General features: G+C 31.0%; 1 protein-coding gene across 1 annotated transcript in view; it reads left to right on the top strand.

Moving 5' to 3' along the window:
* The window catches only part of LOC143049547 (uncharacterized), an 84,306-nt gene that overhangs the window by 19,658 nt on the left and 38,695 nt on the right, over positions 1–25,953 (top strand). Inside the window, exons 5-16 of the mRNA XM_076223153.1 lie at positions 392–536; positions 4,490–4,564; positions 5,162–5,229; positions 6,380–6,397; positions 14,336–14,487; positions 15,200–15,243; positions 15,747–15,941; positions 16,425–16,601; positions 18,658–18,858; positions 20,228–20,283; positions 24,626–24,910; positions 25,703–25,793. Of these exons, the coding sequence (XP_076079268.1) occupies positions 392–536; positions 4,490–4,564; positions 5,162–5,229; positions 6,380–6,397; positions 14,336–14,487; positions 15,200–15,243; positions 15,747–15,941; positions 16,425–16,601; positions 18,658–18,858; positions 20,228–20,283; positions 24,626–24,910; positions 25,703–25,793 (1,507 nt within the window). The remainder of the gene's footprint in view (positions 1–391; positions 537–4,489; positions 4,565–5,161; positions 5,230–6,379; positions 6,398–14,335; positions 14,488–15,199; positions 15,244–15,746; positions 15,942–16,424; positions 16,602–18,657; positions 18,859–20,227; positions 20,284–24,625; positions 24,911–25,702; positions 25,794–25,953) is intronic.

Here is a 25,953-nt window from a genome sequence, read left to right as displayed (position 1 = left end):
TGAATGTTTTTTTCCTTGCATTTTTCTCAAGAACTTCAATACAAGGATTTCTGAAATTTGGTTTCAGAGTTTATATATATGAGTCAGCTATACCCTGTGATGCATTTTCAGATTCACCACTCAACAATTTCTAGCTTACCATATATTTTTAGTAGGCTGGGGTATCATTAGTGAGCAGTGGCTCACAGATTCACTTGTTAATTCGAACAACATACAGATACAAAAGGAACATTTTAGGAACATTTTCACTGTAAACAAAAGAACACCAGATGAAAAAACTCGTTAAAAAAAACCATAACATGTTGAATGTAAGACTGTGAATGGTATTTGTACTTTAATTAAAGAAACTCACACATGTTGAACTGATGGTGAATGTTGTTTGTATTTTCAGTGTTCTTCTACAAGCAGGAGTTGATGTGAATGCTAGAGATAATGATGGTTGGACTCCTCTCCATGCTGCAGCACATTGGTGTCAAGAAGAAGTTTGCAAGGCTCTTGTGGATCATATGTGTGATATGGATATTAAAAATAATGCTGTAAGTTTAGAGTTTTCAATTTGGAAATATAGTAGAATGACTGACCCATATTCGCTGCATAATTCGTTCATTTCCACTAACAGCTGACCTACCTAATTGTGAACTTTTAATGTAGGTTTCAAAAATTTTACTATACCTTGGTTAATTGTTGTAAAAATGAATGTAAACTCAAGAGGAAATAAAATTGTTAGTGTACCATGGGGGACACAATTCGCTGCAATGCATGATATGATCATCCTCATTACGTGGTATAATTTAAAAATGAATGAATGTAATTACATGAATAAGCTTGAGAGATCATTTCTATATGATTTTACTCATAAATATTTTCTTTGAAGACTGCACATGATTGCCATATAAACCTTACATAATAGCCAAAAATTGTTTAAAACACCTGCATATTTCTTTATATGTGCAAATATCCTTGGAAATCGGGTTAAGAACATTACCAACAGCCTTTACGATCTATTTAGGCAAGTACTGGGCACACAAATTTTACAGAAAAAAAAACAGCAAAACGGCAAAAATATGTCCATGGCGAATATGCACCACCCACTCTAGAGTAATTTTAAGGGTTGATGTGGTGATAAATATTTGAAAAAACTTAAAAACAAACAAAGCAAGTTTTAAAAATAAATGAAAACAATGAAAACTGATGAATAGTAACATCAATAATTGTTCTCTTCTTGATTAGTTAATTTCAGTTTCATATGGGAAACTCTACACTAAAATTTTTGTCTCTTTCATTAATTTTCCTTTTTTTGGGGGGGACTTTTTATGCCCCACCTACGATAGTAGAGGGGCATTATGTTTTCTGGTCTGTGGCTCCGTTAGTTCGTTCGTCCGTCCGTCCGTTCGTTCGTTCGTTCGTCCCACTTCAGGTTAAAGTTTTTGGTCGAGGTAGTTTTTGATGAAGTTGAAGTCCAATCAACTTAAAACTTAGTATATATGTTCCTTATTATATGATCTTTCTAATTTTAATGTCAAATTAGAGTTCTGACCCCAATTTCACGGTCCACTGAACATAGAAAATGATAGTGCGAGTGGGGCATCCGTGTACTGGGGACACATTCTTGTTTTACCTCCTTTCAACAGTGTGTATATTCTCAACTCATACATTTGGCCCCTTTACATTGATTACATTTTTAATATTAAATACATAACTAACCTTGTATGCTATCCCAGTATAAACACTTATGGTCCTACATCCTGTCTATACTTAAATTATGGCATTGCACAAGGTCATGTTTCCCTCTGATTGATCTTTACTTTGAATAAGTATTGTGTACAGATGTGAATTTTTTTTTTGTCTAGAAGAACATTTTTATACGACCGCAAAAATTTTAATTTTTTGGTCGTATATTGCTATCACGTTGGCGTTGTCGTCGTCGTCTGCGTCGTCGTCGTCGTCATCCGAATACTTTTAGTTTTCGCACTCTAACTTTAGTAAAAGTGAATAGAAATCAATGAAATTTTAACACAAGGTTTATGACCACAAAAGGAAGGTTGGGATTGATTTTGGGAGTTTTGGTCCCAACATTTTAGGAATTAGGGGCCAAAAAGGCCCCAAATAAGCATTTTCTTGGTTTTCGCACTATAACTTTAGTTTAAGTGAATAGAAATCTATGAAATTTTGACACAAGGTTTATGACCACTAAAGGACGGTTGGGATTGATTTTTGGAGTTGAGGTCACAACAGTTTATGAATTAGGGGCCAAAAAGGGGCCCAAATAAGCATTATTTTTGGTTTTTGCACCATAACTTTAGTATAAGTAAATAGAAATCTATGAAATTTAAACACAAGGTTTATGACCATAAAAGGAAGGTTGGGTTTGATTTTGGGAGTTTTAGTCCCAACAGTTTAGGAATAAGGGCCCAAAGGGTCCAAAATTGAACTTTGTGTAATTTCATCCAAAATTGAATAATTGGGGTTCTTTGATATGCCGAATCTAACTATGTATGTAGATTCTTAATTTTTGGTCCCGTTTTCAAATTGGTCTACATTAAGGTCCAAAGGGTCCAAAATTAAACTTAGTTTGATTTTAACAAAAATTGAATCCTTGGGGTTCTTTGATATGCTGAATTTAAAAATGTACTTAGATTTTTAATTATTGGCCTAGTTTTCAAGTTGGTCCAAATGGGGGTCCAAAATTAAACTTTGTTTGATTTCATCAAAAATTGAATAAATGGGTTCTTTGATATGCCAAATCTAACTGTGTATGTAGATTCTTAATTTTTGGTCCAGTTTTCAAATTGGTCTACATTAAGGTCCAAAGGGTCCAAAATTAAACTAAGTTTGATTTTAACAAAAATTAAATTCTTGGGCTTATTTGATATGCTTTATCTAAACATGTACTTTGATTTTTGATTATGGGCCCAGTTTTCAAGTTGGTCCAAATCAGGATTCCATATCAAGTATTGTGCAATAGCAAGAAATTTTCAATTGCACAGTATTGCACAATAGCAAGAAATATCTAATTGCACAATATTGTGCAATAGCAATTAATTTTCAATTGGAGTTATCTTTCTTTGTTTAGAATAGTAGTTGATAATATATGTTGGAAATTTGCCAGACATGACTATGATGTCATTTTCTATTTTTATTTGCCAATAACTTTATGTAAATAACTTCATTGGAAATTTGCCAATATAAAATGTTGCTGATGAAGCTTTTTTTCCTTATCTTATCTAAAATGTTTTTAGATAATGTATGTTGGACATTTGCCAGACATGACTATGATGTCATTTTCTATTTTTATTTGCCAATAACTTTATGTAAATATAAAATGTTGCTGATGAAGTTTTTTTTATTGTTTTATACAATAAACAATGTATATTCACTTTTACTACCAACCAATCTTTACCATTCAGTGATAACAAGCACTTTATTTTACATTTTAATATTTTATGATGTATTTAAAAGAGTAGTTATTGTTGCAAACTCCATTAGAAATTTGAATTGATATCAGTTTTGGAAAAAGGGAAACGGGGATGTGAAAAAAAAAATGGGGGGTTAAATTTTTCTCATTTCAGATTTCATAAATAAAAAGAAAATTTCTTCAAACATTTTTTTGAGAGAATTAATATTCAACAGCATAGTGAATTGCTCAAAGGCCAAATAAAATTTTTAAGTTCATTAGACCACATTCATTCTGTGTCAGAAACCTATGCTGTGTCAACTATTTAATTTTAGATTTAAATAAGTTTGAAGAAGAAATCTTTAATTGATTTGTAAAATCTTGACATTTGTTTTGTGTAAAAAAAAACCATGTAATGTCAAAAATTTGATCACAATCCAAATTCAGAGCTGTATCACGCTTGCATATTTTGTCCATACTTGCCCCAACTGTTCAGGATTCGACCTCTGCGGTTGTATAAAGCTGCGCCCTGCGGAGCACCTGGTTTATTCATAAATTTAATTTGGGCTTTGGGCTAGCTATAAGAAAAGGTAATAACGGTGCAATACCCTATGGGTAGTCAAGGTCGTTAAAAACAACCCCCATGAGAAGAAAAGTTGAATATTCTTAGATGGGTACTGTGGAAATTCAGATAGAGACCAGTAATTGTTCACATCTTTTTTCTTCCATCTTTTTGGGTCTCATTGGCAAACAAAAGTTAGCTCCCTATAAATATACTAAACCAAGTTTCCTTTCTTGATAAGAAAGATTTTGGTTGACTTCTCACTAAGAATAATATTTAAAAGGTTAGAAGTTAAAGGATATTGCATTGGCTGCAGACACTTTGTATTGTAACTTATTTAAGTATTCATATTTACACCATTATTGTCCAGTTGTAAATTGCATGTTAAAATAGAATACAATTATATAGAAGAAAATATATTTAGAATGCTTTGACTAATATTACATGTTTAGTTTTGAAGTGGTAATTTGTTTTATATCAAGAAAAAGAACATGTTTTTTTAGATGTTTTGAAAATTGTATTGTTTATTGCAGGGTCAAACACCAACTGATGTAGCAGATAGTGATATTATTAAATTATTAGAGGAACTTAAGGCCAAGCAACAATCTGTAAGTTTTTGTTAACTTATTTTATAATTTTTAAGGATAACAGATATTTCCACAAAACAAAAAGTACAACAAACCTCACCAGACAACTTCACCAGATTTCTATGAATATAGATCTACAACAAAAACAAACAATATAACAATAAGAAGATGTACTGTAAATTTAGAAATTATGGCGAGGTTTTTATAAAAGTGAATACTTAGACTGGGTGAGTATCACAATAGTAAGAACTCGCATTCTGACAACATTTAGAGGTAGTTAATTCATTTATTTACATTGATACAAATTTTTTAGGGTTGAGGAAAAATGTATTTTTGTGGCTATTAGATTTTGTGGCGTGCCAAAATCTCTATACTAACTTTAAGAAAATGTGAATTACATTGATTATTTAAATATGTGGTTTACCTTTACCTTTATTATATACAGCAAAAGTGGTATCCTACAAATGATAATGGATACATGGTATGAAAACTTTAATCACATCAATTATGAAACACAATAAATTGAAGGTGTACGTTTCAGATTACAGAATTAAGAAAAAGACTTTCTGACCTTTCATTATATATTAATTTGAACTGTTGTATTGTTTAATTTTACAGTTGAAAGACAAAGAGAACGAGGACACCAGTGAGATTATACCTCATAGGAACCAGCATGGAAAAAGAAGGTATGGACAAACTTATTGCAACATGGCTTTTACATTCTCATAGGCACATGTGATAAAGATCACTTGTTTCCATTTATTACTTTGACCTATTGAAGGGGACATAACTCTAACTAAAAAAAGACATGCAAACACACTAAAAACTGGAAATGATAACATACACAATTTACTAATTAGCATGATAGGTGTGAGCACATGTGCACATTAGAAAGGCATGCAGATATAAATCTTGGTGTTTTGAATGCAAATTTCAGTTGATCCTGACTTAAATTGAATAACTTGAATTGTTGTAGATAAAAAGATTAAGATTGTGTTTACCCACTGGTGGCTAGTAACCAGTTAACATATAAATGAATGCCAATGTATACTTATGACACAATCACTCTTGTGATACCTGTAGGAATTAAATCAGAGCTTCAATTGTTAATTGTAAATTTTATTTCCTTTATAGTTCAGAAAAAGTAACTTTAAGTAAAAAAATATTGTTTTGGGAATGTTTTTGATGTTTAAACCAAATCCCTTTTTGTAACTGATATGATTTAGATCAAAACTTTTGTAATATTATGCTATTCCAGAATAAACCAATTTAAAAGATGAGGGGAGGCACATTTTGCATACCCTGATGAGATAAAAAAAAAAAAAAAAAAAAAAAAATTCATATTCATTAGATAGCATGTCAACTCTTATAAAAGAGAGATTTTTCAAAAATAAGTGTCCACATTTTATTTTCTTCATTTGTCGTTAGAAGTTTGACTTGCAAGAGTGTTTACAATTTTGAATAAGTTCATAATATTTGTCTTAAAATTACATGTAGGTATTGCATATCTGTTGTTGTTATACATAGTTCTAAACTACAAGGTCACTGATTGTGAAAGACAATATTTTCCTTTTCAAAGTAAAATTTAAAGTTGAAAAGGAAATTAGAACAGCTATTTCATGTATTGTTATATTAAAAATGTAAAATTATACAATTATTTCCCTCATTCATTTCATAAAAATGGCGATTGTGTTAAAAATATTTAATTGAGGCAAGCAGCTCTATTTTGAAAATATGTTCAAAGATGGAAAGTAAAATCATTATATCAGTTGACCTGTAGAATTATCCCCCTTTTTGCTTACTAATTATTATATATATTACATGCTTTGTTTACAGCAGGAGTGATTCCCAAAGGTTTAGTTTACTATTTTATTTAACACACTGATTCACATTGTGTGCTACTTAGATTTGTTAGCTTTATAATATACATATATCACAGAGCTTTTTCTTCATAGTTAGCTGTGTTGATTAGTTCCCTTGTAGTCTAGGTAATTAACAATATTTGTCATCATCCAATGGCAATTCACAACCTAAAACAGGCTGGAGTAGTACTGATAGTAGTATAATGATACGAAAAAGGGATCAGATTATTTAAGTCCACTTTTGATAATTCTCATAGAATAGATGTGCTTTTAAACCCTCTTAACTGATAATTTAATAGCATATACAGATATTAAAGATTTTTTTAGCTCATCTGGACTAAGTTCAAATGTGAACTATTACGATTTCTTTTATTTAAACTAGGCTAAATGTTTTATAAAGGATTTGTACTACAAATTTTTAGTACATAAATAGTACCTATGCAAAAGTAGCTGTGAATAAGAATTTTATATAAGAAGAAAAGACAGTTTTAGATTGTTTTTTGTTATCTAATCCAACATATTGATAAATAGAATTTTGCATGCTTATGTATGCTGTAAGAGTGGCTAATGCCAATTCTGTTTCCCCATTCAAAGAAGAAGACTTGAACCTTCCTAATATGTCCTTGACTTTCTTTTGCTCCAAGCTGTCAATGACTAAGTATACATGTATAATTTGTAGTATTACTTCCTAGTACAGAGACTACTATTTTGAATGCTACTGATTTGCTGTGATGTAACAGAGTATATATGATAACTTGCTTTTACAGATGATGTCCTGTACTAATTCTCCAAATATATATATATATATATATTTGATATTTAATGCAAGTGGCCAATATCACTTAATTGTTATTTTGACCTTACTTTCATTGAAGTTTATATATACTTTTGTCCTATTATAAGGACATTATTTTATCTTAAATTTAAGAGAAAAAAATAGCCATTTGTTTTAATGTGTTAAGACCTAGGTACTGAAAATTTTAAACCTACAGATTAATTGAGACTTATCTGTGGTGTTCGAAAGAACCAAAAGGACCAGTTTGAAACTTGTATTGCTTCTCTTCCCCTTTGATTCATTCAGTATAAGCAGATTTGGCATAAGATATATATAGCATGGCTAACATGTCAAGAATATCATCAACAATATTGCCTGTTTCCCATTGGATGTGGCATGAAACTTATATAGATCATTACAAAATATTTTTACTTATCTATATTTTGTCTTATTTTAATATCAAACGGTATAAAACGATAGTAGAGGGGCATTATGACAATGTTTTCTGGTCTGTGGGTCCGTTCGTCCGTCTGTTCGTTCAGGTTAAAGTTTTTGGTCAAGGTAGTTTTTGATAAAGTTGAAGTCCAATCAACTTCAAACTTAGTACACATGTTCCCTATGATATAATCTTTCTAATTTAATTGCCAAATTAGACTTTTGACCCCAATTTCAAGGTCCACTGAACATAGAAAATGATAGTGCAAGTTTCAGGTTAAAGTTTTTGGTCAAGGTAGTTTTTGATTTAGTTGAAGTCTAATCAACTTGAAACTTTGTACACATGTTCCTTAGGTTATGATCTTTCTAATTTAAATGCCAAATTATATTTTTTATAATTGTATAAATAAATCAATTTTTTTCAATACGTTTCCCTATTGGAATTTTGAAAACAAATTTATTTTTTATCCCAATTTCACGGTCCACTGAACATAGAAATTGATAATGGGAGTGGGGCATCCGTGTACTTTGGACACATTCTTGTTTAATATCCTTATTGACAAAGGGAGATAATTCAAATATTACCTCTTTGATGTGATATTCAAAATAATCCATCAATAAATTTTCTACTCTATTAACTAACTCGATGGAAATTTTACCTACAATATTTTACTAATCTATATTTATGGAATTTATATCTTTCATAAAACTATTTTATTCAGTATTACAGTGAAATGCAGTGAAGTTTAGCGTTTAATAGTTCATTGATAACATTCTGGCACATCACAAACAACTTGTTATGTCTCATTTCATTGGCTGAATGATTCAAATTCAACAACAATGTTAGTGTGCATGTGAATTTACACAGGTGACGACTGCCAATGGAATATACTATGTTACTACGAACATAAAAACAATGATTTGTATAGTTTACAAATCTTTGGTCAAACTAATTAAATAAATGTTTTGTGATTTTCAAATAGTGGTGTCGAAATATTATACATTTTTTACTGCAACATCACAATTATCTTGTACATCATTATGAAAATATAAGGATAAAATAAAATACATGAGCCGCTTTTATACGGATGATTAAGGAACTACATTTAAAATTTCTTTTCAATGTCATAGTTACTTATAATAAGGATCTGATAATACTGATCCATTAATTACAATAAGGTTGCTCATTCCTCTTTTAAGTGTTTTCATGCTATAAAACAAACATCCAGAATGTTACAAAGTAGCTAAGCGTTTTCGTCATTCAGAAATTAGGTATCATAAACGGAGCAAGTTGTCCTTGAAATATAGAAACAATACAACAATAATTGTATCATTTGTGTACGTGAATGAAGACGTAGTATGCAATGTTCTATCATGGTCACCACGAAATTCAAATGAATTCAATGAAGGCATGTTGGTGTTAAAAGGATTGAAATGTTACATCGGCGAAGATTTTTCTTTTGCATGTGTGGAACTAAAAAAATAAATGAATACTTGTGAGAAATATAGGAAACAATATAAATGTAAAGTTTTGGATTTTTATTGGATGCAAACTTATCTTTTAGTTTCATACTGTAAGAATAGTGATTTGCATGACATTGTTGAACTATCTGCCAAAGTGATGTGTAGTATGCGAGCGTATTTAAAATGAAATGCAAATTTAAAAATCATACATGTATGATAAACTGATAAACAAAATATTAAGAAATTAAGGGTGACTGAATGCATGTACAAGAAGGGACTAACTGTTTTTATCAATACATTTCATAAATAAACACGCTTTTAAAAACTGATTGTTTTCTATGTAACCATTTAAATATTTACAATATATAATTTACGTTCGTTTTTGAACAGAGAATAGCACAACAGTTAATTATAAAATTCACGAAGTATATCGCTGGAGTTTATAAAGTATGGTTGGTTACATGTTATCAATTTACTCAGAATTACGGGATTTTTTCCCCCGTCAAAATCAAGTAAACTGAATCAGAAAAAAAGATCACACTATCCTTAGTCGAATACAAAAAACATGCGAAAGATATAAAAAGGCAGGATGAGCAACTTGGGAAAAAAAAGACTGGATGACGATTTTTGTAAAAAAAAATCCGGAAAAACTAATAATAAAAGGCATGACCGAATAGACTGACCAATAAAAAGACAGGACAGAGATCACAACTAAAAAATATAAAGAACCAAATGTTTAATCCAATCCCCCCCCCCATTAAAATAAAATGGTAGATCTCGTAATCCAAAACCAACTGAGGGGCGACAGTTGAATTAAATATTTTGACGTGAAAACTGCTAAGATTGTAAAGTTTAAAATTTTACTATTGCACAAAATTATAAAACCAATGAATTTTACATGCACATGTATAAAAGCTAGAATTGCTATGGGATAATCAAGAACACAATAAGTGAATACGACGATAGAAGTTTATAACAACATTGACCGGCTACGTGAATACTGATCAGTCCATTCAACTTTATAGTTCACGTGTTCTTTATAGTTCACGTGTTCTATTTTCGTAGGTGTGAGGTCCAAGATTTGAATTAACCAATGAAAATGATCGTTCCTTTACGAGTAAATCTAATAAAGTTTAATTGACTGATTACGTCAAACTACCTTTCGCTAAGCTTGGCCGCATTTAAGTGTAAAGACTCCTTTGTATTATATTGTTTACTTTTTAAATATAACAAAAAAGCTATTAGGCTTCATCACTGAATAATTATGGCCATTTTAAAAGATTTCCAAATGACTTTTAGATATATATATTTTTTTTAAACACACTGTAATCTGTGTGTGAACAAATTAAATAAGAAAGAAATGTATACAAAGATTTATGAATATTTGGTCTCTCAAATTTTTGGAATGGATTGTACCTGATGAAGGTTATTGCAAAAAGATGTTTTGATATCAAAGTTAATATCTTTGAATAAAACAAATTATTATATAATTCCATGATGTAAGAGAAACAATTTGAATTTCAGTCAGTACACACAAAACTTAATGTGAATATTCTCTTTTATCTGAAAGAAGTTTTATGGTAATATGTATTGGTTCAGATAAGTTTCTGCTAGTAAATATAATGACAGAGGCTCTACACCTATTTCAGTTACCTAGCAAAGATAATGATGTTTATCTGATAATTCAACAGTGTTTTTACAATGATTTATAAAAAGCAAACAACGAATATAAAGTAAATTTCATTCTCCTTTATTATCATTGAAATGATATTTTTTTCCCAAACTCAATTCCTTTGAATGTTAACCAAGTTGTCTCCCTTAGGTCACTCCACAGTGTTAGCCCTGGAGCACTTGGTATACTTGAACTAACTAGCTTTACCATTTATAAATGAAACAAGGATCTTTTTTAAATGTCCATTGCATGTAAGCAAATAATAAATAATAAGGATCTTGTTGTTTTGAACAAAACGTTATGTTATAAGATTGAGGTGACATAGGTAAAATTTGAACTGAGTTTTTTAGAGACACACTTATCAATGGTTTGTTTCACAATTGACCAACATTGTTTTAATATTTTGCCATACTACACAGATCACTGGAGAAAGAATTTTTACCTACAAAATTTAACATTCATATAGATTTTTTTTAAAATATTATAATTTGAATGCTTCTAGATTTAAATAAATTAATAATAAAGTTTCATTATAATTTATATATTTTACGTGCATTTTGTTGCTAAATGGATCATATAGAATTGAACCATAATTTTCCAAATGAAGACATCCTTTTCCCAAATTAAATTGCATAAATCTTATTTAATTGATTCAAATGTGTTTTTAAAAATTCATTTAAAAGTGGTTATAGGCTATTTTTATAAAAACTGTTAAACTTTACAATACATTGGAATTAAATGGCTTATTATAGAAGAATTAGTAATAATTTAATTGTTCATTGGAATTTTAAATATTAAAATTGTAATGTCATAATAACCATATATCTCACAGAGTCACAGCTGTTTGTACAATAATTTTAGAATAATTTAAAATAATTAGAGAGACATAATTTAGTAGTGAAGTTTTAACCCTATGGTGTAATGAACCATGAAAAGGAATTAAGACAAATTCACTCTTTTTGTTTTTGTTTTGGTCTAATGATAAAAAGTTAGGTACAGGTAAAATTGGCCATGCATCAAAACGTTTGCACACCTATACAGTTACCTGAGAATTGTGATGTTATTTAATTATGGGTTGTTGCAGGTAAGAATACCTTTCTCATTCACATTTTAATAAGTCATTCATAATTTCAAATTTTCCCAGCAAATAATTTAGCTGATTTCATATTTTAAAATGAAATATTTTGTTGTTTTCATGTATTAAAATAAAAGCAGCATATTTTTTTTGCAACTTTAAATGCATAAGCAATAAATAATAATAGCTAAATTAAAAAATTTAGCTGCTTGTTAAACAATGGTATTTTATTTAAACAGTTTGCAACAATTACAGATTTGATTAATGAACCACTCCTTGCATTACTCATCGTTTAGAAGAAAGTAACGTTTTTTAAAGTAAACAAAGATTACGAGAAGGAAAGTTTTTAATTTGATCCACGGAGGAATTTTCCCATGAAGTCAATATTGATTTTTCCCTGTAATGCAATGAGAATGTTAATTTCATGTTAAACTTGTGTTTATATCAATTGTCAAATAAGAAATGTTTTCATCCATATTTCATTTTGACTTTAATATGATTTTTCTTGAATTACTCATTCCCCCTACAGCATGTTTAGATTTTAATTTTTTTTTCTGTCAGTCTGACAAGGGTAAAATCAGTGCATGATATAATACTATTTTGTGTCATCAAATAGGCATGCCGAGAAATATCGAGATGCTGAAGATGTCGGAAGGTTAGATGGCATTAGTTACCTCGTTGTTCATTGGACCCTTGTTTTGTCCCTTTTGCAGCATGGACTATTGAAACAAAACCTTAAATAATTTTCTTAGTCCTTGAATATGACAATACATTACTGTGGGCCTATTGTTAACATGGACCCTAGGGCTTCAGAGCTGTGGAATGAAATTGACCTTATGTATGTCGTGACTTGTTTGGTTGTTTATTTATGTTAGGCTTCTAACCAATGACAGTCTGATCTCCAGACTTTTGTACATCTAATCGTACTTAAGCTTAATTCAAATATAAATATGTTTTACTGTAAGCAGGTCACATTTAGAAAGTGTATTTGAGAATTTGTTAACATATATTTCATTTATTTTTACCAACTTTTGAAAAATGATATTCCATCTGATAATGTAATAATTCAAAAAAAATTCCCTCACCTCAACTAGTTGTTAAGATTGAACACGTTTTGTTTGCTTGACGTCCAGTGGCAAATAGTTTATACTTGGAACTGTTGGCACAATTTATAATATGATGAGGAGGCGTGAAATGGGTAATTTTGATAGCTATTTGATCAGAAATGTTGCATTTCAACAAAGTGGCTTAGGTCCCCTCAAAGAAATTTTGTATCGGTCCTTTAAAGTACAAAAAGTATGCCCCCTCTCCCAACCTTGGTCTTAGATTTATCACTCCATGATGTGGCTGCAGTTTTATAAATTCTCCACAGCCAATAAGACAATCCCCTGTATATGATTGAAGATAGAAGTCAATGGAATATTTTTTCGATTATCCAATTACACTTGCTGCTAAATTGGTTTTTTTAAATGAATATCTGTTATCACTCCGTACAAATGTCAAAATAGGAAAGTTTTCAAATTTATGTACTTTATGACCTTCTTTAGTAATTTAGATAGGGTGTACATAACATACTTTCTTTATATACATTTGATTTGTGACTTGACTAACATCTATCTTAGTATCCCTGATATTTATGTACTAATACTGATGTAGTTCATTATTGTCATTGACTGCAGAACCAAAGAGTGATTACATTATAATTTCAATCCCATGATCTGATTAGCCTTTCCTATGAGCAAATTTATAGGTTCCCTTGTGTTGGTGGACCTGGCAAAATATTAAAACTGCTCTTCTGAGAATAAAGATGTCTGCTTCATTGCCAGATTGTGTGTTAGTCCCACTCCTCGACATTTTGCTTTCATGTTATGCTTTCTAAAGTTTTTGTAATATGTTAATGCTGCTGTAACAATATGAATGGCTCAGTTTGATATGAACATTTACATTGTTTAAAGAATTAATTCATACCTTATTAATAATTTTGAACTTCTCAAAAATTATTTTCAAATTATAAATAAAAATTAAGTAAAACAATTCTGTAAACATTGTAAATTTTGCAGTTTTGCTTACAAGAAGAATGTTGTTGAAATTTTTTTCTGAAAGGACATATATACAAAAATGGAAATTTGATCTGTTTTAGAAATGTTCATAATAAAGGTGTTTTATCCATAGACATGCAATTTAAAGTACAGTACATTTAGATAGCCATATCCCCCTCTCTTTTTTGTAGATTTAATAGTACAAATATACTTTATATGTGATATACAGTTTTAAAAATGATTGTTCAGATTATGTATACTGCATGATTGTTGTAATTTAATAAATAGCTGATTATATAGTGTTCCCAGCCATTTTTCTGTCTATTAACTACATAAAATGTATGGTTTAGTTCGTATTATATTTGCACTGTTTAAAAGTCATGGTCAGACCTAGTTTAGGTTTTTAGTATAAATAATTCTTCACTACAGAACATAAAATAAAACTGAAATTATATTTAAATTTGTTTCAGAAGTTCTGTAACCCGAATGAGTGTTGATCAAAAACAGAATGTGATTTTGAAGGAAGTCGGGCTGGAGAGGTCGACATTGGAGGCTAATCTGAGTGGAATTAAAAGTTCTTCTAGCTCTTCTGGCGAGGGAGAAAGTTCTGAATCAGACACGGGTAAGTGTGATCAAGAGAAAACAGGTGAATATTTTATTTTGTGGTTTAGCCAAAGTCAGCATACAAGCCTACAAAAAATGTTTTCTTCAATTGTCTACAAAAAAAATGTGTACTTGAAGAAAAGATAGAAATTTTAAATTTAAAAATTGACATTCAATTAATCCAATTTAAAAAAAAAACAAAAAAAAAACCACATTATAATGTTCAACATACAAAAAGTCAGTGTAAACAGTTAATGAATGCAACTGGCAATTCTTGAACATAGATGTAAGAAGTTGTGGTATGAGTGCCATTGAAACAACTCTCCAAGTCAAAATTTGTAAAAATAAACCATTATAGGTCAAAGTACAGCATTCAAACACAGAGCCTTGGCTCACACCAAAATAGCAAGCTATAAAGGGCCCCAAAATGACAAGTATAAAACCATTCAAACAGGAAAACCAAAGGTCTAATCTATGCAAAAAAGAGAAACATGAAACACTGATGAACCACATCAACAAACGACAACCACTGAACATCAGGTTTCTGACTTGGGACAGGTGCAAACAAATCCTGGTGTTATCAAATGTACACTAAGTTAAGTAATCAAGACATGTTTTTTTCAAAGGAATTTTATGTACATTGTTCTTTATGGTCAATCAAAAATCATTGGTAGGACATGTCTATATAATCACACAATATAATAAAATATATTATGTTTGTTACTTTACAGAGAAACAGAATGAGTTGAACAAGCAGTCAACTGAGGCAAATCAGGTAATGGTCTCTTCATTTACATAAGATAGGACATTAAATAGAAGAAGATGTAAAAATTAACAAACACAAATCTTTGTGGCCATGCTATAGCAGTGGGGCATTAAGTTTTACCCTTGTATGTCGGTACGTCCATAATTCCTAAAATTGGTTTCCATTTTCTAACTTAAGTTTGCCTTAACCAAATGTTATGAGGATTATACACAATGCTTATTTCTGAAAAACACAGATCAAAGTTTGAATTAAGGTGCCCACACTTTTACTGTTCTGGAGTAATTAAAATGCACAATGCTTATTGGAAAGAATAAGGATAAAGATCTGAGTAATAAATGAACACTAGAAAAGTTATACACTCCCTACTCCAGGAGTAGAGCTGTACTAGAATCACCATGTCTGTTTTCCATATGTCTGACAAATATATCTATCACAATTTTGTCAGGACTTACTGAACGGAATGCATTCATATTTAATCAGCAGCACATTTTTTTTGTTACACTTATTTTTAGACCCGAGACCGAGATAAGCCTCCAATAACAGCTGTTGTTGAGATACAGAAACCAGAAATGGGAAAGATAGAAGAAAGTAATGAACATGATACTGTCCAGGTCAAGAAGAAGGATGAAGATGTCATAAATGAGGTGGACAAGAAAACTGACACACCAAGGATTGAAGAGATTGGTGAAACTAAAGAAACTCTTAAGGTATGCATTTTCTTTGTTTCCAGCGAGTGTAGTTATAGCTGTGGACCTTTGTATTGTAACATTGTTGTGATAAGTTTGGCAGAGAACATTCAAATTTGATGTTTACAATGCGTGTAGTTATAGCTGTGTTTTGTAAAATTAAAAAGTGTTACAGAAAACCATCTAAACTTTTTGTTTATAGTGAGTGTAGTTATAGCTCTACTTCTGTACTGTAGTAATTTTGTGATAAGTTTGGTAGAAATAACCAAAACTGATTTTTTTTTCTTTAGTATGCTGCTTTATTTTTAGGCAATATTATGTTTTTAAAGTTTATTTGATATTTTTTTGATATACTGTAAACCAGGGACTCTTTTCACAAAAAAATATTACAGAAAAAAATAGAATAGTAACCTAGGAATGAAAAATCTTAAATAAAAACCCCCCATTAAATTTAGATTATGAAATAATTTAGTTTTATGGAAAATTTTAAATAACTCTTAAAAGGAAAAAGAAAATGCTGAGAAGGAAGCAAAAGAAAAACAAGAAACTGAGCAGACAGAGAGAAAACCAGATGAAAAATCTGTCAGAAAGGACAAAGAATTTAATAGATCAAATAGTGTTCCTGCAAAGGAGAAGGAACCATTATCCCGAACATATAGTGCTCCAAATAAACCTACAGAGGTAGTCCGCATGTTGATTTCTATTTATAGAAGCATGTGTACACCTTTCTGTTTTTAACAGACACTAATTGATGCATTTTGCGTTTGTGCCATTCAAAATTTCATTTATGCCAAAATATTTGTATATTAGTCTTAATTTTAAATGTAAACTAGGATAAATTTACAAGACTATTTATATCACCTAAATAAAGCACCTAAGGTGTTAGTGTGTGTATCAAATGTTCTTATGCAATGCTTTCATTGTACTGTTATTGAGAAATTTCACCATTAACTTGCAATTCTATGGCTGTAAAGGCTCATCTGATTTTTGGTGTAAATGAAAATTTTGAATCTTTTCAAATGGTACAAATGCCATATGCCTTAAACTGTGGCAAGGTGTCTCACTAATCAATTTCAAATTACTAATTATTGGGACCAAAACTAATTTCTGAAAAGTTACATTAATAATTGTTTTAAACCATGCACTAATATTTGGCTAGGGGTAGTCATAGATTTATTGAAATAAACTAGTGTAAATTAACAATGAACAAATGGCTGTACTTATGTGTTTAGCCATGTCTCTGATATGGCTTAGATTTAATTTAAAGGCTCTAGTGTAGCAGTCATGCATTAGAAACAGGAAGTAAAAATGATTTTCAGGTTTAAGATCAATTTATTTTAAAACTCAAAATTGAGAGAATTGGTTTAGAATTTTTGAATCTGAGAAAGCTCATTTTTGGAATACAGCATTTTTAAATGTAGTGATATTCATGCTATGTTGAGGCCTTCCTGTACAGATATGAAATCTGTCATTGAAAACAGAGCTTAAAGAAAAGAATCTAGGATTACCATCACATTACATACATAGTTTTAATATTTAACTGTCATATTCAGCAGAAATAACCAGGTTTTCTATAAACATTAATTATTTGATCAAATTAACATTAGGACACATCGTTTTAAGATATCACAAGAAATAATACTTTATACTGTGGATTTATTATAATTATTTATGGGATTTGAATTATCATGGATTTCTAGGGTTACTGTAAGCCTTGAACTTCAATGGTTAACAATTCAAATTTTTATAGGATTACATGCAGACTTTGGCCACAAAAAAGATTAATTATAAATCAAAATACAATTCTTATCTATCCACAAAAGTATGTGACTCCACAGTATACAATCAAGGGTAACAATTCTAACATAAGCATAAGTATTCAAGTAATATCACTTTTGATTAAGCCACTTGGTACCCTGGTAACATATCCTATCACAGTCACATGGTACCCCAGTAATATCACTTGTGACGCAGGCACATATCATTGGAAAGGTTTTCAGTCTTGTCACAGATACTCTGTCTAATTTATGCATACTCAATACTGACGATAATTCTATTCTTACTCTTGTGCTCTTCTCTAAAATGAGCTTGCCGTATTATAATTTGATGTGATTTATTACATATAATCAGAGCATTTCACTAAACTCTCTAAACTCATTTTACATTGTTTATTGTCATATAATTCTTCTTTTTATGTCTGAACCTGATAAAAAAAAAAAAATGAAACTGATTTGCCTTTTCCAGTCACAAATAATGCTCATTTATCAATAAGCACAGTTAAGTCAGAATTTTTCTCCTATAGACTCAATGTAAAAAAAAACATTGTAAATTTAATGTAATTAATTGTAAATTTTTAGAATAATAAAAAATCCCTACCTACCTTACTTTTTTTCCAAGATGTAAAAGATGTAATATCACACATATTATTTTATTTGGCCTTAAGCTAAAATTGTAATCTTCCAAAGTGATATGAGGTTAACTGGATTTTTATCATATTTCTTAAAATGGAATTGACAAGAGGGATAACATTTTGAAATTCGTATGTCTGATATTTTTTACAATTAAATCATCTCCTACACATACATTTAAAGTATAAAATGCAACAAAAAAAATCCTGAAAATGAATACATGTAGATTAATCTTAAATTAAAGTAAATAGAAATAGTTTACAAGCATGTTTTAGTTTTAATTTCCGGCATGGGTTTTTTATTGTACATTTTGTTGCATGTTGGTACAGGTCCCCACCATAGTAACACCACCAACCATAACAGAATCAAGGAATGATACAGAACCAGACATCCTGTCCTGGCGAACTGGTTTACGTAAAACAGGAAGTACCAGTATGGTTATAGAAAATAACAAAGATGAGGGAGACAAAAATCTCTCTCGTTCTTTATCTAGCCCTCGTATTCCTGTAGACAGAAATTCAGTTGAAAATGTGAGTGTTGTTTTAGCAATAACATCATGGCTTATGCCGCTGTATGTGGTGTGATTAGTCAAGTGTTTGTGTATTGAGTTTTGTTGTTTGGTGTTTTTTGCTGCATATGTGTTTTTTATTTGATTTAGAGAAAAAATGCTTAATAGTTAAGGTTAGTAAAGCTTTAATTTGGATTCATTTACATCAGTGAAATTATTTTTAAAGTTCAGTCGTTTTAGTTTATGCCAAACTTAGGATGTTGGTGATTGGAATTGTTTGATGAATAAGGGGTCAACGTTATACTTTAAATTTGTAAAATGACTTACATGCAAATAATATTGCCAATTTCTGACTGAAAAATGAGAAGATGTTGAAATGATCGAACCAACACCTTCTTTAGTACAGGCTCTTCAAGTAATCAGGATGGATACCGAAGTATGCTGCAGTTGTCTTAAAACACTGGTACAATATAAATATAAAAAAGACAACAACATCCTAGATTACTGCAGTAATAACAAGATGATTTAAATTGATATCAAACAAATGAAAATAAGTCCTGAAAGTTTTAATTTATATCTTTTAACTTTTAGTATTAACTATCTAACACCAATTCCTAACTGGGGATATTAACTGGTTCACAGTTATCATGTTGATTGGAACATTTTTCTGCAAAATAATAGAAATTGAAAATTGTAATGATTCTAATTTGTTCATACTTTTTAAATGTGGATGAGTTCAACATGATATTACCCATTATGTTAACCTGAGGGCAGTACCTCTGTGTAGATAGATCAGTTGAAAGGTGAATGAGGAAGAAAAGCAGTGGATTCATGTATTATATATACCACTGATAGCATTAGTCTGATGACAGAAGCCGATTGAAAAGGGGGGTTGCAGTGTGTCTGTGTCCCTCTTAAGTGGGAAAAATTTGGTTGATTATTTCTGGAATCACTGAAGCGTATCAGGAGTGGGACCCCCTCATAGGCAGTCAGTGGACCCTCACTTATGATAAGTTCTGGATTCACCTGAATGGGGTGTATATAATTTACACAATGATAGTATGGTTGATGCAAAATTATAGCTGCAATAATTAAGAGTTTGGAGGGTATCCTTTCAGGAATTTTTTATGTTTAAGGGTAAAGAATTATAAAGGCAAGATATCCTATCACTGTTAAGGTGTAAATTGGGATGTTGGTAATGATCCTTATCAAAATGACAGAGAAGAAGACTTAGAGTAAAAAAAATCAGATTCGCATACAGATATAATTATGTAAATCTTTTGAAACTAAGATTAAAAAAACTTATTATAGGAAACACACAGTTCAATAAAGTTGCCTTTATTATGATATTAAATCTGTTGTGTCTCACATGGAACAATTTGTATTTTCAGGATAAAGTTCAATTACGCAGAACAACTGATACTCAGGATCATAAACCATTGGACAGGTATGTTACCCTCACAGTGTACTCTCATGTGTTCATCTTTGGACAGGTATGTTACCCTCACAGTGTATTCTCATGTGTTCTTCTTTAGACAGGTACGTTACCCTCACAGTGTATTCTCATGTGTTCATCATTGGACAGGTACGTTACCCTCACCGTGTACTCTCATGTGTTCATCATTGGACAGGTATGTTACCCTCACAGTGTATTCTCATGTGTTCTTCTTTAGACAGGTACATTATCCTCACAGTGTACTTTCATGTGTTCATCTTTGGACAAGTACGTTATCCTCACAGTGTATTCTCATGTGTTCAACATTGGACAGGTACGTTACCCTCACAGTGTACTGTCATGTGTTCTTCTTTGGTCAGGTACGTTACCCTCACCGTGTACTCTCATGTGTTCATCAATGGACAGGTACGTTACCCTTACCGTGTACTCTCATGTGTTCATCTTTGGACAGGTACGTTACCCTCACAGTGTACTCTCATGTGTTCTTCTTTGGACAGGTACGTTACCCTCACAGTGTATTCTCATGTGTTCTTCTTTAGACAGGTACGTTACCCTCACAGTGTATTCTCATGTGTTCATCATTGGACAGGTACGTTACCCTCACCGTGTACTGTCATGTGTTCTTCTTTGGACAGGTACGTTACCCTCACCGTGTACTCTCATGTGTTCATCATTGGACAGGTACGTTACCCTCACCGTGTACTCTCATGTGTTCATCTTTGGACAGGTACGTTACCCTCACAGTGTACTGTCATGTGTTCTTCTTTGGTCAGGTACGTTACCCTCACAGTGTATTCTCATGTGTTCAACATTGGACAGGTACGTTACCCTCACCGTGTACTCTCATGTGTTCATCATTGGACAGGTACATTACCCTCACCGTGTACTCTCATGTGTTCATCTTTGGACAGGTACGTTACCCTCACAGTGTACTGTCATGTGTTCTTCTTTGATCAGGTACGTTACCCTCACAGTGTATTCTCATGTGTTCTAATGTGTTCAACTTTAGTCAATCTGTTTGAGATTACCAACAATATTCTATAATTGAAGGTAAAAGTCTTTATATCTTTTTATACGACCACAAAAATTTTAATTTTTCGTCGTATATTGCTATCACGTTGGCGTCGTCGTCGTCCTGCGTCGTCTTGCGTATTGCGTCGTCGTCGTCGATGTCCGAATACTTTTAGTTTTCGCACTCTAACTTTAGTAAAAGTGAATTTTGACACAAGGTTTATGACCACAAAAGGAAGGTTGGGATTGATTTTTGGAGTTTTGGTCCCAACATTTTAGGAATTAGGGGCCAAAAAGGGCCCAAATAAGCATTTTCTTGGTTTTCGCACTATAACTTTAGTTTAAGTGAATAGAAATCTATGAAATTTTGACACAAGGTTTATGACCACAAAAGGAAGGTTGGAATTGATTTTGGGAGTTATGGTTCCTACAGTTTAGGAATTAGGGGCCAAAAAAGGGCCTAAATAAGCATTATTCTTGGTTTTCGCACAACAACTTTAGTATAAGTAAATAGAAATCTATGAAATTTAAACACAAGGTTTATGACCATAAAAGGAAGGTTGTGTTTGATTTTGGGAGTTTTGGTCCCAACAGTTTGCAATAGCAAGAAATTTTCAATTGCACAGTATTCAACAATAGCAAGAAATCTTCAATTGCACAGTATTGTGCAATAGCAAGAAATTTTCAATTGCACAGTATTGCGCAATAGCAAGAAATCTTCAATTGCACAGTATTGTGCAATAGCAAATATTTTCAATTACTCAGTATTGCGCAATAGCAAGAAATATCTAATTGCAATTTCAATTGGAGTTATCTTTCTTTGTCCAGAATAGTAGTTGAATCAACTTAAATCTTTGTTTTATACAATATATATAATTAATATTTCAATTGGAGTTATCTTTCTTTGTCCAGAATAGTAGTTGAATCAACTTAAATCATTGTTTTATACAATATACAATGTATATTCACTTTTTCTACCAACTGATAAATTAAAACAATCTTTACCATTCAGTGATAACAAGCACTTTATTTTACATTTTAATATTTTATGATGTATTTAAATGAGTAGTTATTGTTGCAAACTCCATTAGAAATTTGAATTGAGATCAGTTTTGGAAAAAGGGAAAGGGGGATGTGAAAACAAATGGGGGTGGGGGGTTAAATTTTTCTCATTTCAGATTTCATAAATAAAAAGAAAATTTCTTCAAACATTTTTTTGAGAGGATTAATATTCAACAGCATAGTGAATTGCTCAAAGGCAAAAAAAATATTTTAAGTTCATTAGACCACATTCATTCTGTGTCAGAAACCTATGCTGTGTCAACTATTTAATCACAATCCAAATTTAGAGCTGAATCCAGCTTGAATGTTGCGTCCATACTTGCCCCAACCGTTCAGGGTTCAACCTCTGCGGTCGTATAAAGCTGCGCCCTGCAGAGCATCTGGTTTACAGATGCCTTATATTCTAAAGTTTCAATTATCAAATGTCCATTGACCTTGACCTTATTTTAATGTTTTTAGTGAGTACTAAAAAAATACATAAGAGTACATCTGATCTTGATCTCATTATTATTGTTAATTTGTCAACATTTTGTTTTCATGGGAAGCTCTGTTTCTCAAATAACATATTTTGCGTATGGCGTGATTTATCATGCAACAGGATTCATATGACCAGCCTTATTTTCACAGTTTGTCGTTTGAAATTTAGTTTTTCGTGTTCTATGAGCTAAGACAATATTTGGAATATGAAATGAATTTAGGGTGTATGTTTCATATGACATTGAAGTCATCTTCATCTTCAAAATAGTTTCCGGTAAAAAGTTGGTTTTTTATGTATTAAAGAAGTAAACCGAAAAACTTGTGAAATAGCTTGAGATTCTTTCACAATTATAAGCCCTTATTAGTAATGATATACATTTTGTTTTCTTATCTTTTATGAATAGACGTTTAAAAAAAAAATATTTCAAAATATCGTATTTGACAAGAATATTGGTTATATATAAACTTGCATGTGAATTTTTCTTTCATTTTGAAACTGAATATAGTCCCATTATACAACCTAGAAGGCTTAAAACATGTGTTGTTTCCTTAAACATTATCTGACCCATGTAACATATCTCTTTGGGTGAGAATTCATATTTCCAAACCCATATAAAAGTTTTGTTTTTGTGTGTATTCACATTTTCATTGCAGGGACCTACTGCTTTCCATTTTCTTTGCAACCATTCTTTATATTTTCTGGATTTATCAACTTTATTCTGCAATCTCAGAAAATGGCAGATTTTTGGCTTACTTTAATCCTTCATAATTAGATTAATTATTCATGCAAAATGTAAATACACTGTAAATTTATTGTAAGACTTATTGTGGATTTATTTATTTTCATGGGTACCAATTTTCATGGATTGAAAAAAAAAAGGAATTTATGGATTTTTTTATTTTGTGGTTTATAATACAAACCAGTTATCAATTGCCACTTCATGTAATCTTAAGATTTGATGGTCTCTATACACCCATGAAATCAACGCAAATTGGTACCCTTGAATAAGACTGAATCTGCAATATAACTATTCTACGAAAATTGCTTATGTAAAAATCTTGAGAGAGGCTGATTTCTAATTTTTTTTTTAAATTCTGAAGAATATTGTTGATATCTAACATAATGGTTAAAGTTTCAGTTGCCTAAAACTACCAGACAGAAAACTTAAAATATATTATACTTTGCTGCAGTCAGCTTTTAATTACTACAATTGAATGTTGGAGTACATAATATGTTTGTGATCACTAGATTTTCTTCTAATTTTTGGATTGTAGATAGTATACAGCTTTTGAAATGATTACACTTGAGTGTGATATTTTCTTGATTACTATGTAAAAAAAAGTAGTCCACCTTCCGTTGACATCCTTTGTTCTGAAAAGCAGACTTAGTCCTTACTGTGGCATTAAAAATTGAAATACCCACAATTTCAACTTTTAATGAAACACATTGGGTCTTGCAGAAACTTGTTTTTAATCTTCACAATTTTTTATATAACAGGCCAAAAAGGACTAGTAAATTGTTTTAAAGATTCACAAAAGGTTGAATGTAAATTATGAAAATCATGTGTTTTATAAATATGTATTACTCAGATGTTTAGAAAAAGAAGCCCACTGAAAAATGCCATGACCATCAGTAAATATAAATTTTCTTCTATAAGGAAGGGGGGTCCACCCCTGTTTAAAGTGAGATGTGGACTACTTATAACTGTATGATTGCCTGTTATGTGTGCTGCGTAGTATTCCTGCCTTGCATGATAAACTTGTGCATGTTTACATCCTACAGGATCTCTGCATACAGTCGAAGCATCAACAATCCATATCGTAGCTCTTATCAGTCTGCTTATGTCCCCTACTATCGCAGGCAGCAGGAGCAAAATGAACGACGGGAAAAAGAACGAGAAGCTAAAATCATGGAATCCACTACTACTACACAACCTTCAACCAGTACTGCAACGTCAGTGTCAGCAACGTTATCATCTGTAACCACAGCAACGACTACTGTCTCCACTCATGGCGTCTCCTCTATTGCATCATGTCCCACTTTTGGTACTAACTCAATGTTCAGAAGGTTTGTTGTTCATCATTTTATAACAACATATTCATTATGTCATTCATTAAACATAAAAAAATGGCAGTTTAAAAATTAAAAAGAAGATGGCAGATTCCATTAGAAAAAATATTCATTGCATGCAGATCCATTTCATCTCAACAGTTATACTAAATTATGTGAAATAAAATCATTTTATCTAGAAGCAATACCTTTTAATTAATTTGAGTATGTTTGAAAATACTAAAAATCAGATTTGCATGAATGATCTAGTGTTTGACGTTTTCCCCCTATTGTGCAGTGAAGCTTGAAATGTGTAGTTTTTGAAAAAGAACAAAATTATTGGATGTAACAAATTATCTTTCATTAGAAAAAACAATAGTTTACAAAGTTTCATTCCAGCAAACAGTGATTGTCAATTAGAATCAGTCAATTACAGAGGAAACTTTTATAATTATCAATTAATGAAAGATTAACTATAAATTCTGACATTTTTAGGGTCTTTTAATGTAATATTGTGTTTGTTGAAAATTTTTTTAAAAAATTTAGATACATTTTTGCAATTTCACAAAATGTTTTTTTGAGACACAAAAAAAGCATCGAAAAAATATCTGAATTTATAGTTTGTTTTGGTTGATAATTTCATAAGTTTTGTCTTTGGCTGTCCGTACCTTTTCTCTCAAAGAAATTTTTGTAATTTCGTACTAATACCTTAGACCGAGGATTGTGCTTTGTTGCAAAATTTCAAATCTTTTGAAATGCATAGAATTATGAATGCTTGTTTATTTAGATCATGACCTTGAAATTTTACAGATCATATCAAATACCAAGCAGAGACGAAGAAGCTGAGACTCAAAGAAAGGCTAGGGCAAAGAGAGCTAGGGAGACCAGAAGGTCTACACAGGTATACAGATCATAAAAAAACCTCCCTTAAATGTTGTAAAAGTTTCATATCAGTTCAAAATTTGCAAATTAGTGTAAAGCTAGATATAACAGTAAGACCTTTGATGCTTGAGTGAACACGAAATTTTTATTTCTAAGGACTATAGAGACTTGTCATAGAG

This window comes from Mytilus galloprovincialis, chromosome 10 (genome assembly GCF_965363235.1).
Source record: "Mytilus galloprovincialis chromosome 10, xbMytGall1.hap1.1, whole genome shotgun sequence".
Taxonomy (NCBI): Eukaryota; Metazoa; Mollusca; class Bivalvia; order Mytilida; family Mytilidae; genus Mytilus; species Mytilus galloprovincialis.
Note: the sequence above shows the minus strand (reverse complement) of the source record. Positions and strands in the feature narration are given on the sequence as shown.